This window comes from Sphaerodactylus townsendi, linkage group LG15 (assembly GCF_021028975.2).
Source record: "Sphaerodactylus townsendi isolate TG3544 linkage group LG15, MPM_Stown_v2.3, whole genome shotgun sequence".
Classification (NCBI taxonomy): domain Eukaryota; kingdom Metazoa; phylum Chordata; class Lepidosauria; order Squamata; family Sphaerodactylidae; genus Sphaerodactylus; species Sphaerodactylus townsendi.
Genome location: NC_059439.1, coordinates 16,667,861 through 16,679,342, shown reverse-complemented (window position 1 = coordinate 16,679,342; position 11,482 = coordinate 16,667,861). Strand labels below are relative to the sequence as shown.

Here is an 11,482-nt window from a genome sequence, read left to right as displayed (position 1 = left end):
GAGGGGCTTACACACTCCTTTCCCTTCCCCCCTCACAACAAACACCCTGTGAGGTGGGTGGGGCTGAGAGAGCTCCAAAGAACTGTCGTCTAAGATGACCCAGCTGGCATGTGTCCGCGTGCACAAGCTAATCTAGTTCACCAGATAAACCTCCACAGCTCAAGCGGCAGAGCGAGGAATCAAACCCGGCTCTCCAGATTGGAATGCACCTGCTCTTAACCACTTCACCACGCTAACTCTCAAGAGGAAGAGTAGGAGTTTGGATTTATACCCTGCTTTTCTCAACTGTAAGGAGTTTACAAAGTGGCTTACAAACTCCTTTCCCTTCCTCTCCCCACAACAGACCCCTTGCGAGGTAGTTGGGGCTGAGAGAGTTCCGAAGAACTGTGTCTAGTCCAAGGTCACCCAGCAGGCTTCATGTGCAGGAGCAGGGAAACAAATCCAGTTCCCCGGATTCAAATCTGCCGCTCGTGGGGAGGAATGGAGAATCAAAAACTGGTTCTCCAGGTTGGGGGTCACCTGCTCTTCACCACTACGCCACGCTGGCAGTTTTGCACTGGTGCCGCTGAGCTGTGGAGTGCCCCCCTTTTGAATGAGCTGGGGGTGCTAGGGGAAGCTCCTACACGACTTTGGGCCAGCAGGCGCTTGACCAAGCCTACCTCACAGGGGCGTTGTGAGGATGGTATAATGGGCGCAGAGCCATGCGCATGGGTTTAAGCTCCTTTGAGCTTAAAATATGATGGATGGATTGATAGACAGTCAGATAGATGTATGAAAACTCCCATCCCTGTTTCAACAAAAAGACTGCGTTCTGCTTTGGACCACACTGCATTCCATTGAGTGAGGGCAAATGCATGCGTATGTAAACTCCCAAGAACACGATAGACGTGAACCACTAAAGAAGGCGAAATCCCTAAGAGAAAGCATAGGTGTCAAACTTGTGGCCCTCCAGATGTTATAGACTACAGTTCCCATCATCCCTTGGGGTCAAATGTCCCTGGGCTGCAGCCATTTCCACCCCACACAACCCCACCCCCCCCGGTCTATACAATGACTTCAAGACCAGGTGCAAAGAAACATTGTTTGGTTGTGGGGAGGGTGGCCACCCATATGGGGCAGGGGAGCAGAAAACTCAGATTTTGCCCCATGCTACATTTTCCCTAGATACACCTTTGCCACCAACCAACAGGATCTTGGGCTCTCAATCATTCTTTTCATACGCACTGTTGGCAGGTTGTGTGAACAGGCTGAAAGCACGTATGTACCAGCCTTGCAAAATGCAGTTCATGGAGTACTAATCAGTAAATAATTACAATAAATATGCAACCACACATATCAGGAATATTGTGAGTAGTGCACACTCCTGTTACACTTGATTGACAAGCTCCTAGTGTATGCTACTGTAACATAAGAACATAGAACATAAGAACATAAGAACAAGCCAGCTGGATCAGACCAAAGTCCATCTAGTCCAGCTCTCTGCTGCTCGCAGTGGCCCACCAGGTGCCTTTGGGAGCTCACATGTAGGATGTGAACGCAATGGCCTTCTGCGGCTGTTGCTCCCGAGCACCTGGTCTGGATGCAGTTGCCGTCTCAGATCAAGGAGGATGGACATTGGTAGCCGTATGGGACCGACATCTCCTCCATGAATAATCACAATTAGGCCCTTTGTAGAAGCTATCCCGGGTTAGTGGCCATCACCACCTCCTGTGGCAGCATATTCCAAACACCAATCACACGTTGTGTGAAGAAGTGTTTCCTTTTATTAGTTCTAATTCTTCCCCCCAGCATTTTCAATGGATGCCCCCTGGTTGTAGTATTGTGAGAAAGAGAGAAAAATTTCTGTCCATCAACATTTTCTACACTATGCATAGTCTTTGTGAACTTCAATCATATCCCCCCTCAGACGTCTCCTCTCCAAACTAAAGAGTCCCAAACGCTGCAGCCTCTCCTCATAGGGAAGGTGCTCCAGTCCCTCAATCATCCTTGTTGCCCTTCTCTGCCCTTTTTCTATCTCCTCAATATCCTTTTTGAGATGCGGCGACCAGAACTGGACACAGTACTCCAAGTGCGGTCGCACCACTGCTTTATATAAGGGCATGACAATCTTTGCAGTTTTATTATCAATTCCTTTTCTAATGATCCCCAGCATAGAGTTTGCCTTTTTTACAGCTGCCATGCATTGAGTTGACATTCCCATGGAACTATCAACTAAGACGCCTAAATCCCTTTCCTGGTCTGTGACTGATAGCACTGACCCCTGTAGCGTGTATGTGAAGTAACAAGACACGGTTGGTTGCAAATTATCCTTGGGTCAAACCTTGCTTTGCTGCTGTGTAATGTAATATATCGGAACAGTCTGTGCTTTCATAACAATAGGTTTGTTGTCCGTTGTGATATATATATTGAATCCTACTGAATCCTAGTCCTATTGCATTGTTAATTGGACATTTTATGCTGTCTGAATGTATTGATTTATGCTGTCTGAATGTATTGATTTTTAAAGTGGTTATCCGCCTTGAGTCTCAGCAAGAAAGGCAGAATCATGGAGAATGGAGCTAAATTTAAAAAAATGAATAAAAATGAATGTGTGATGAGGACAGTCAAGTCCAGCATGGTGTAGTGGTTAAGAGCAGGTGCACTCTAATCTGGAGAACCAGGTTTGATTCCCCACTCTTCCACTTGAGTGGCAGAGGCTTATCTGGTGAACCAGACTAGCTTGTGCACTACAACACATGCCAGCTGGGTGACCTTGAGCTAGTCACGGTTCTTCAGAGCTCTCAGTCCCGCCTACCTCACAGGGTGTTTGTTGTGAGGGGGGAAGGGAAGGGAGTTTGTGAATCCCTTTGAGTCTCCTTACAGGAGAGAAAGGCGGGATATAAATCCAACTTTTCTTTCTTTCTTTCTTTCTTTCTTTCTTTCTTTCTTTCTTTCTTTCTTTCTTTCTTTCTTTCTTTCTTTCTTTCTTTCTTTCTTTCTTTCTTTCTTTCTTTCTTTCTTTCTTCTTCTTCTTCTTCTTCTTCTTCTTCTTCTTCTTCTTCTTCTTCTTCTTCTTCACAGCATTCAATTTTTTTGGGGGGGGGGGAAGCCCTCTTCCACATTTTACTAATTTATTTTGTGGGCTGCCTTTTTGTCTCTGAGACTTAAGACATCCTACGGACAATGTAGTAGAAAGAAGTAACAGAATCAGAAAACAATGTGAACTACAAGCTATCTTAGGCAAGAGTTTGCAGCCTTTTAGAGCCTACAGGGACTTTTGGAATTCTGACATGCTGTGGCGGATACAGCAAAGAAAATGGCGGCTATAAAATGGCTGCCCTGGAAGGCAGAGCCAGGTACAAAATGATTGTCACATGTTAACTTCTGTAATATAGGGCAGATCTGTGCAGTGCTGTGGTGGCAGCTGTTGCCAACACAACTTTTTAAAAAGATCCCTAGTAGTCAACCGGAAGTCTTGCTGGGCAAAAGCCCCGCCTGGCCCCACCCACTTCCTAAAAACACTTGGCGAGCGCTAGAAAAGTTGCTGGCGGGTATCTTGGTTGTACTCTGATCTAAGATGAGGTTTAACAAATTACTCTAAAGGGGACTCTTAACACACATACACCCGGCCATTTTTGGCTAAGTTTCAGCTAATTGTCGAAAGCTTTCACGGCCGGAATCACTAGGACGTTGTGGTTTTTCTGGACAGGTTGCATAAACTGTTGTTCCAGTAATGGCCATTTTCTCTCATGCTGCAGGCGAGAAGGTCAGGAAAATACTAAGGAACACGACCTATCTAACCAAAACCACAACATCCTAACTAGCCATAGCTCATTCTTTGCTGCCAACTGCAGCCCTAGTCCACTGGAGAGATTAATCAGGAATACTGGAGAAAATCTGATGGGGTGTCCATTATGTAGCTGCATTTCAGGGCAAGCAAACCAGAGAGAATATGAATGCGGGGCCACACTGGGTAGCTCTAATACCAAGGCGCTATCGCAAAACATGGCCCTTTATGACCTCCAGTGTGGTGTGGTGGTTAAGAGTGGGGAATTCTAATCCGGAGAACCGGGTTTGATTCCCCACTCCTCCACATGAGCGATGGTCTCTAGTCTGGTGAACTGGATTTGTTTCCCCACTCCACCATGTAAAGCCTGCTGGATGACTTTGGGCCAGTCACAGTTCTCTCTGAACTCTCTCAGCCCCACCTACCTCACAAGGTGTCTGTTGTGGGGAGAGGGAAGAAAAGGAGATTGTAAGATGCTTTGAGACACCTTACAGTTGAGAAAAGCAGGGGATAAATCCAACTCTCCTCCTCTTCCTCTTCCTCTTCCTCTTCCTCTTCCTCTTCCTCTTCCTCTTCTCCTCCTCCTCCTCCTCCTCCTCCTCCTCCTTCTTCTTCTTCTTCTTCCCTCATTGCAAAAGTATAGGGGAACTAATGAGGCTGCCATATATTGATACAGCCTATTGGCTGATCTGATTTTATAAGCTAAGATAGTGAAGTGGTTAGGATACCAGATTACAAGATGGATCAGGGCTTGTCTCCCCACTTGACAATGTAAACTCGCTAGGTCAGTGATGGCGAACCTATGGCACGGGTGCCAGAGGTGGCACTTGGAGCTCTCTCTGTGGGCACGCACTTGCAGAGTTCATCATGTGGGGTGTGTGGAAAATCACCCCCCCCCCCACACACACACACATCTCGGCTGGCCTGGGCCACTGAGCATGATGTGCGCGTACCGTGGTGAGCAGGGAGGACTCAGCTGGCGGGCCTGGTGCCTGTGCTCCGGGTGGCTGCTGCCCGGGGGAGGGGGGTGCAGAGGAGGCAATGATGCTAGAGAGGCACAGAGCGGTGCACGCAGGACTTGCTGGAGGCTAGAGCAGGCTGGCCCCTGCTCGAGCGGGTGGGGTGGAAGAAGAGAGAGCCAACCATTTTTTTTCTAAACTAAAACCTCAGTATTCAGGTTAAATTGCCATGTTGGCATTTTGCAATAAATAAGTGGGGTTTGGGTTGCAGTTTGGGCAGTCGGTCTCAAAAAGGTTTGCCATCACTGCACTAGGTGATTTCTCCCTTACTTGCATGGTCCAAGCCAGGGATAGGGAACCTGATGCTAAGAACTCCAGATGTATAGGGGCTGACGAATTTGTCAGTTCCCTGAACGGCTCATGGCCAATTGGCCCATGCAGGTGGCTATTTCCTGAAGGATCCCCAGTTAAACTAACCTTCAGACCTCAGAAGCTAAGCAGGATTAGCCCTGGTTAGCATTTGGATGGGAGACCACCAAGTAATTCCTGTGTCGTGGTACAGAGACAGGCAATGGCTAGCCACCTCTGACTGTCTTGGCCTCAAAAAACCTTATGCAGTCACCAAAAATCAGCTATGACCTGATAGTGCTTTCTACCACCATGCTGTCGTGTGCTCTTTCTGGCCCCTTCCGCACATGCAGAATAATGCACTTTCAGTCCACTTCCACAATTGTTTGCAACCAGATTTAGCTATTCCGTACAGTAAAATCCAGTTTCAAAGTGCATTGAAAGTGTTTTGAAAGAGCATTATTCTGCATGCGTGGAAGGGCCCTACGTCTCTCTCACGCACACATTGCCTCCGTCCTTCAGCCTAGCCTTCCCCGCAAGGCTGCTGAGAAGGTAAATTAGAGCAGATCAGCGTATCCCTGAGCGGCTTGCTTTCTCAGATCTTTTAACTGGCGATACCAGGACTAGCCACACAGTCTGGAAAACTCACAACAGTCAAACTAGTGGGTTGCTGGAAGCTATTGTAGTCCAAGGACCTCTTTCCAGGGTTGCAACACCATCCTAAATCAACGGTCTTTATAAATGATGAAGAGAGCATTGACTCTGGAAAGCTCCTACTCCCTGCAGTGGCGTACCTGCAGAAAATGGTGCCCGGGGCTAGTACTGAGATTGTGCCCCCCCCAAATTGCCCCCTCCCCCCAAAACTGAGCCCCTGGGGGGAGGGGAAGTGTACCCTCAACCTTGCCTGTCTCTCCAGTGAGTGGCGAGTGGGTGCTGAGCAGGCAGGCGGAGAGTGGGCACCTACTACATGACCCTCACAAGTGTCACCTGGGGCATAGGCCCCCTCTGATCCGCCGGTCCCAGGTACGCCACTTGGCCTCTGAGGTACTACTGGACTGAAATATAAATACCCTTAGAAGACTGTAACTTTGGCCCCTTCCGCACATGCAGAATAATGCACTTTCAATCCAATTTCACTGCACTTTGCAGCTGGATTTCACTGTGCGGAATAGCAAAATCCACTTGCAAACAATGGTGAAAGTGGATTGAAGATGCATTATTCTGCATGTGCGGAAGGGGCCTTTGTTTAGGATTGTGCTGCCAACGAGAGTGAATGAAATGACAGTTGGAAAATAATTTAAACACCTAGAAAATGTTGAAACCACAACACCAGCGCTATTCCAAGCACCCTTTTCTGGGAGAAAGCTTAATTGCAGTGATGGAGAACCTGTGACACGCAGGTCCAAGGTGACACCCATGAAATTTTGGGTGACACGCCAGCGTTCATCAGCGGACCTGACAGTAAGTATTTTCCCTGTTGAGTTTGAATCATTTTGGTAATTATTTGACGTTTCTTGAACACCACACATGATTGGACAGCATATATTTTTTTAAAAAATCAAAATAAATGAAATATGTAAAGAGCTGTTTCTCTTATGTTGGCGTGTGTGGCACACCCCCCACCAGTGTCAAGTTAGCTATTTCCCCCATTTTTGACCCGCCAAGCACCCAAGGTTCACCATCCCTGCCCTACTGCATAGACTCCAGTCAAGTCCCACATGTGCCTGCTTAGGATGGCGCTGGTGCAATCCAATCCAGGACTAGTTCCAGCAAGAGTCCTGCGGAATCCGCAACCTTGCTATTTTACAACCGGAAGCCCTAATTTAAAAAAAGGCTTCGGGGGGGGGGGGATTGTTTTTTCTCTTTGCGCCCATACGACCTCAAGCCCTCAAGGATCGCCTGCGTGCGATCCTGAGCATTTTGTGTGTGTGTGAGGGGGAGGGGGATCCTCAAGCTTGCCATTTTGCGACCGGGAGCCCTAATATCAAAAGGCTTAATTTATTTTTAAGCGTCGTACCCACGCGACCCTTGTCCCCTACTGCGCCCGATCCTGAGCCTTTGGGGGGGGGGGGATCCGTCTCCGTTCGCGCCCCGCTCGCTCTCCCCCCCCCACCCCCAAGCGTGCACGAGGGAAAGGCTTGGGTTACATTGTTTTTGCCATGAATTTTTAATAATTCATTGGCCGGGGCCAGCGAACCGGGGGTTAGGGTCCCCCCCCCCTTTCGCCATGGGGTTGAGGGCGAGTTCAGTGGGGTGGGGGTCCCCCCTCCGTTGTGCATTGGGAGGGGCAGAGAGAGAGGAAGGACGCCTCCCCTGCGCCTTTCGCTTCCTTCCCTGGCACGGCAGCCGAGAGGCTGGACCAGGAACCCGATCGCTTTAAGACCCAGCGGGATTTTTTTTCCCCTGCCCCCCCCACCCCACCCCCGATTTTCCTTTCCTCTCTCTCTCTCTCTCTCCTTTTTGCGAGGCTGTGCTGTTTGCAGAAGCGCTGGGTCTCCATCATCGAGCCTGCAAAAGAAAAAAAGAGGAGAGGGTAGAGAGGAGGAGGAGGAGGAGGAAAGGAGGAAGGAGGAGGGGGCGCACGCGGAGGGGGGGGATCGCAACCGATCAGCCTGCCGGAGTGGGCCTGAGCGGGTCGCAGCCGTTGGGTAAGCGCTCCAGGGCCCCCCCTTTGCCCCCTCCCCCTGCTCTCCTCCGCCCCCCCCCTTTGGACCACATTTCGCCCCCCCCCCCTCCCCGACACAATGCAAGGCGTCTGTTAGCGCCCTGGCCTCCCTGGCGATGTGAGCCCCCCATTGCAGGGTGCTGGTGGTGGTGGGGGGCACCCAGGCGAGCGAGGCATCGGTTGGGCCGGGGGGGCTATGTGGTGTCCGCGACACCGGCAGATCCGCTGAACCATGATGAAGACCGAACCCCACTCCGGTCCCGGGGGCAGCAACGCGGGTAACGGCGCCGGCTTAAGGAGCGCCTCGCCTCACCGGAACGCCTACGAAGCCGGCATCCAGGGCTTGAAAGCCCCCAAGGATGCCCTGGGCGACCCCGAGAGCGAGGAGGCCAAGCGAGCCGCCCGCAACAAGAAGTATGGCTCCAACGTCCACCGGATCAAGAACATGTTCCTGCAGATGGGCACGGCGCCGGGCGAGGGGGCGGTGGACCTGGCCAAGATGAAGGAGAAGCCCGTCCGCCTGTCCTTGCCCCGGGCCAGCAGCCTCAACGAGAACGTGGACCACAGCGCCTTGCTCAAGCTGGGCACCAGCGTGTCCGAGCGGGTCAGCCGCTTCGACTCCAAGCCGGACAAGCCCCTGTCCAAGCTGCAGGAGACCCGCAAGATCTTCGAGCGGAGCCTCCAGGAGAAGGAGACCACCAACAAGCTTCTCCTCAGGAAGGAGCGGGCCGGCTTCCAGGACCGCAAGCTGGACGTGGTGGTCCGCTTCAACGGCAGCACCGAGTCGCTGGACAAGCTGGACGCCGAGGCCGTGTCACCCACCGTCAGCCAGCTCAGCGCCGTCTTCGAGAAGGCCGACTTGAGGAACAACCTCCACAAGGCCCCCGGCAAAGTCGGGCCCCTCAACTCCAAGATTGTCCCCAAGAGGTCCAGGGTTTTCCTCCAGGCTCCGGAAGGGGCCAAAGTGGAAGGACGGGGGACCGACGGGCCTGTCCTTCAGGTAAGGGGCAGGCTGCCCGAAGGTGACAAAAACCAGGCCAAGCTTCCTGCTGGCACCTCAGCAGTGGCCAGACCTGGGGACAATAACAGCAGCCTCCGTCCCCAGAAGGTCCAAGAGGTCCGGAAGATAAAGCCCGTGGAAGTGGAGGAGAGCGGGGATTCGGAGCAGGAGTTTGAGGCGGCGGAAGTGGCGGTGGCGGCGGAGGAGCACGGCAAGGCCTCCAAGGGGTCCGACACCACCAGGGCCGAAGTGATCCAGGCCGAGGTCACGGTGCACGCGGCCTTGGAAAATGGCGGACAGGCTGGGGAGAGACACCTAGAGACTCCAGACCCGTTGACAGACGCTTACTGTGAGGGCAAGGCTGAGGGACCGGAGGAGAATGACTTGGCCGATGAGTCTAAGAAGGAGGACTTCTCTGAGGCCGACCTGGTGGACATTAGTGCCTACAGCGGGCTGGGGGAGGACTCGGGAGGGAGCGGGCTGGATGAAGACGAGGATGCCGATGGACTGTACGCGCCAGAATCCAGTTGTGTGGAGATTCCTGGGTTGTCGGAGGAGGAGGAAGCTGCCCCCAACCGCAAGATCCACTTCAGCACGGCCCCCATACAGGTAGGCCTTTGAGTGTGATGCCACTAGTGGCACGGACAACTGGGCCTTGGGAGGGTCGGTTGTCTGTGGGTGTCAGAGCTGAATTACTCCTTGGAGTTGCTGTGTTTTCCTTGCAAAAGGGGAAGAATAAGCGAAATTCGCTCTATCATCTTCCAACTTTGACCCTGTTCTCCAAAACAGCAGCTGTGATGGGGTAGAATTTTGTCCGGACTGTACCCCTTCAGGTGGGAAAAAAATCACAAAATAGAATGCTTCTCCCTACCCCCAAATGCCTAAATAATGGAGAAAGATTCTAATCTAATGTTCTACCTGACTTGCTAGTTTTTGATGTACAGAGTTCATTGTGTTTTTTTTTAAATGAAAGAGCGTTCAGCCGTGGCAAGCCCGTACCTGTAGTCTCAAATGGTACAGTCCAGCCACAGATTCACCACCTCTGCTGTTGGCAAGGTCTGGGCCTCTCCTGCTACGCCAGCAGTAGTACTGTCTTCTGTCCCCTCCACAATAGGATTTCCTGTTGAGGCATTAATTTTGCAAGGCCTCGGACAAATGTGTGCCTTCGCTCACGAGGCCTGGACAAAAATGACAGGAAGGGAGTTCGAGTTTTGTTTTGTCTGCGATTCATTTTTTTTTTTTGCGTGCCTGCATGCATCCAAAAGGCATTCATGGAAAGGATGAGGCGGCCTGGTCTAGGAGAACACTGCATAACTCTCCCACCCTAAAAGCGGGCAGGTGGGTTCGCGTGTGTGATTTCCAGCTGGTTTTTTTGACAGGACCGGGCTTCTCGTCGAAGCTGGGATTTGAACCTGTGAATCAAAGGAATGGAGGCATTAGCAAATATGTGTCCGCTAGCAGCGGGGCGGCCGACATCCTAGCAGACGGGGCTGGCCTTTCAAGGCCCCCTCCCTGCTTCCTTTTTGATTTTGAGCGAAAAATCTAGGAAAAGAAGGGAAAGGGTGGGGTTGCCAAAGATCGTGCCCCCCCCCCACCTGAGAATCTGACCCCAAAAGAGATGCCAAGGCAGCTTGATTTTGCTGAAAAAAGAGAGACTGTTCGCCATCCCTGCCTTCTCCCCTCATCCTGAAAGGCGTTGCTTTTACGAAACGCTGGAGGCGAGGGATTATTAATGAGTCCTTTTACAGAGGGCTGCTGGTAGTAAAGGGAATGGCACATCTGATGTGAATCTTGGTTTCCAGCACGGCCAAAGATGTCCCCAACACAAATTAGGGAGAGGGAGACTCGGTCTCCATCTGTTCCCCTCCAGCCCTTCCCCCTGCCTTCTGCCCTATAGGAGCAGATTGGTCACCTCCCCTCCCCCCCGAAAACACCTGGCGAGGATCGAAGATACCCTTGGACACAGTTTCCAAGAGTTACTTGAGAGAGGCCCAGTGTCGCAGGGGTGACAGATTTGAGAGCTCTCCATCTTCCACAGGTGCAAAGGCAATCCAGAAGCAAATTGGGCTTAGGAGTGCGGTGGCCTTGGGGCTATAGTTTCCGAGACATCCAAAGAAATCCACGACCACCCCATTGAAACAGTCCACGGTCACCTTCCGCACATACCATTTCGCCTTCCTCATTCTAGCATGTGTCATGTGGCAAGAACATTGGGTGTTCAGTCTAGGGCAGGGGTAGGGAACCTGCGGCTCTCCAGATGTTCAGGAACTACAATTCCCATCAGCCTCTGTCAGCATGGCCAATTGGCCATGCTGGTAGGGGCTGATGGGAATTGTAGTTCCTGAACATCTGGAGAGCCGCAGGTTCCCTACCCCTGGTCTAGGGAGAGCCAGGATCGAATAGTGGCTCTGCCGCAGCAAAGCTCGTCTTATTACCTTGGGCCTCTTGCTATTTCTCAGCCTAGCCTACCTTGCAGGGTTGTGCTGAGGATTAAAGGGGTGTGTGTGCGCTAAGCTCGGGGGAGGAAGAGCCTGGATACCGACGTAATCTAAAAATAAAGGGATTAGAATGTGGGTTAGTGTGCCACGGAGCAGATGGCGGGAGCCGGCGAGGCGCCCGGGGCCAAAGGTCAAATTTCCTTGACCTTTCGGCACACTTCCATCCTCCTAGTAAACAGTCTCTGATGCCCCAGGGGGAAGGCCACCTCTCTCCTTCCCCCCCCCCCCCAGGAGGACTGGCTTAAT

The 11,482-nt window shown here is 51.8% G+C and overlaps 1 protein-coding gene across 2 annotated transcripts in view; it reads left to right on the top strand.

The window, feature by feature from the left end:
* The first annotated feature begins 7,486 nt into the window (after positions 1-7,486).
* Positions 7,487-11,482, top strand: part of PPP1R9B (protein phosphatase 1 regulatory subunit 9B) — an 86,251-nt gene continuing 82,255 nt past the window's right edge. For both annotated transcript variants that reach the window (XR_007246207.1, XM_048516324.1), the window contains exon 1: positions 7,487-9,347. Coding sequence is in view for 1 of the 2 variants with exons in the window: in XM_048516324.1 (XP_048372281.1) it covers positions 7,971-9,347 (1,377 nt within the window). In the remaining variant the exon portion in view is untranslated. The remainder of the gene's footprint in view (positions 9,348-11,482) is intronic.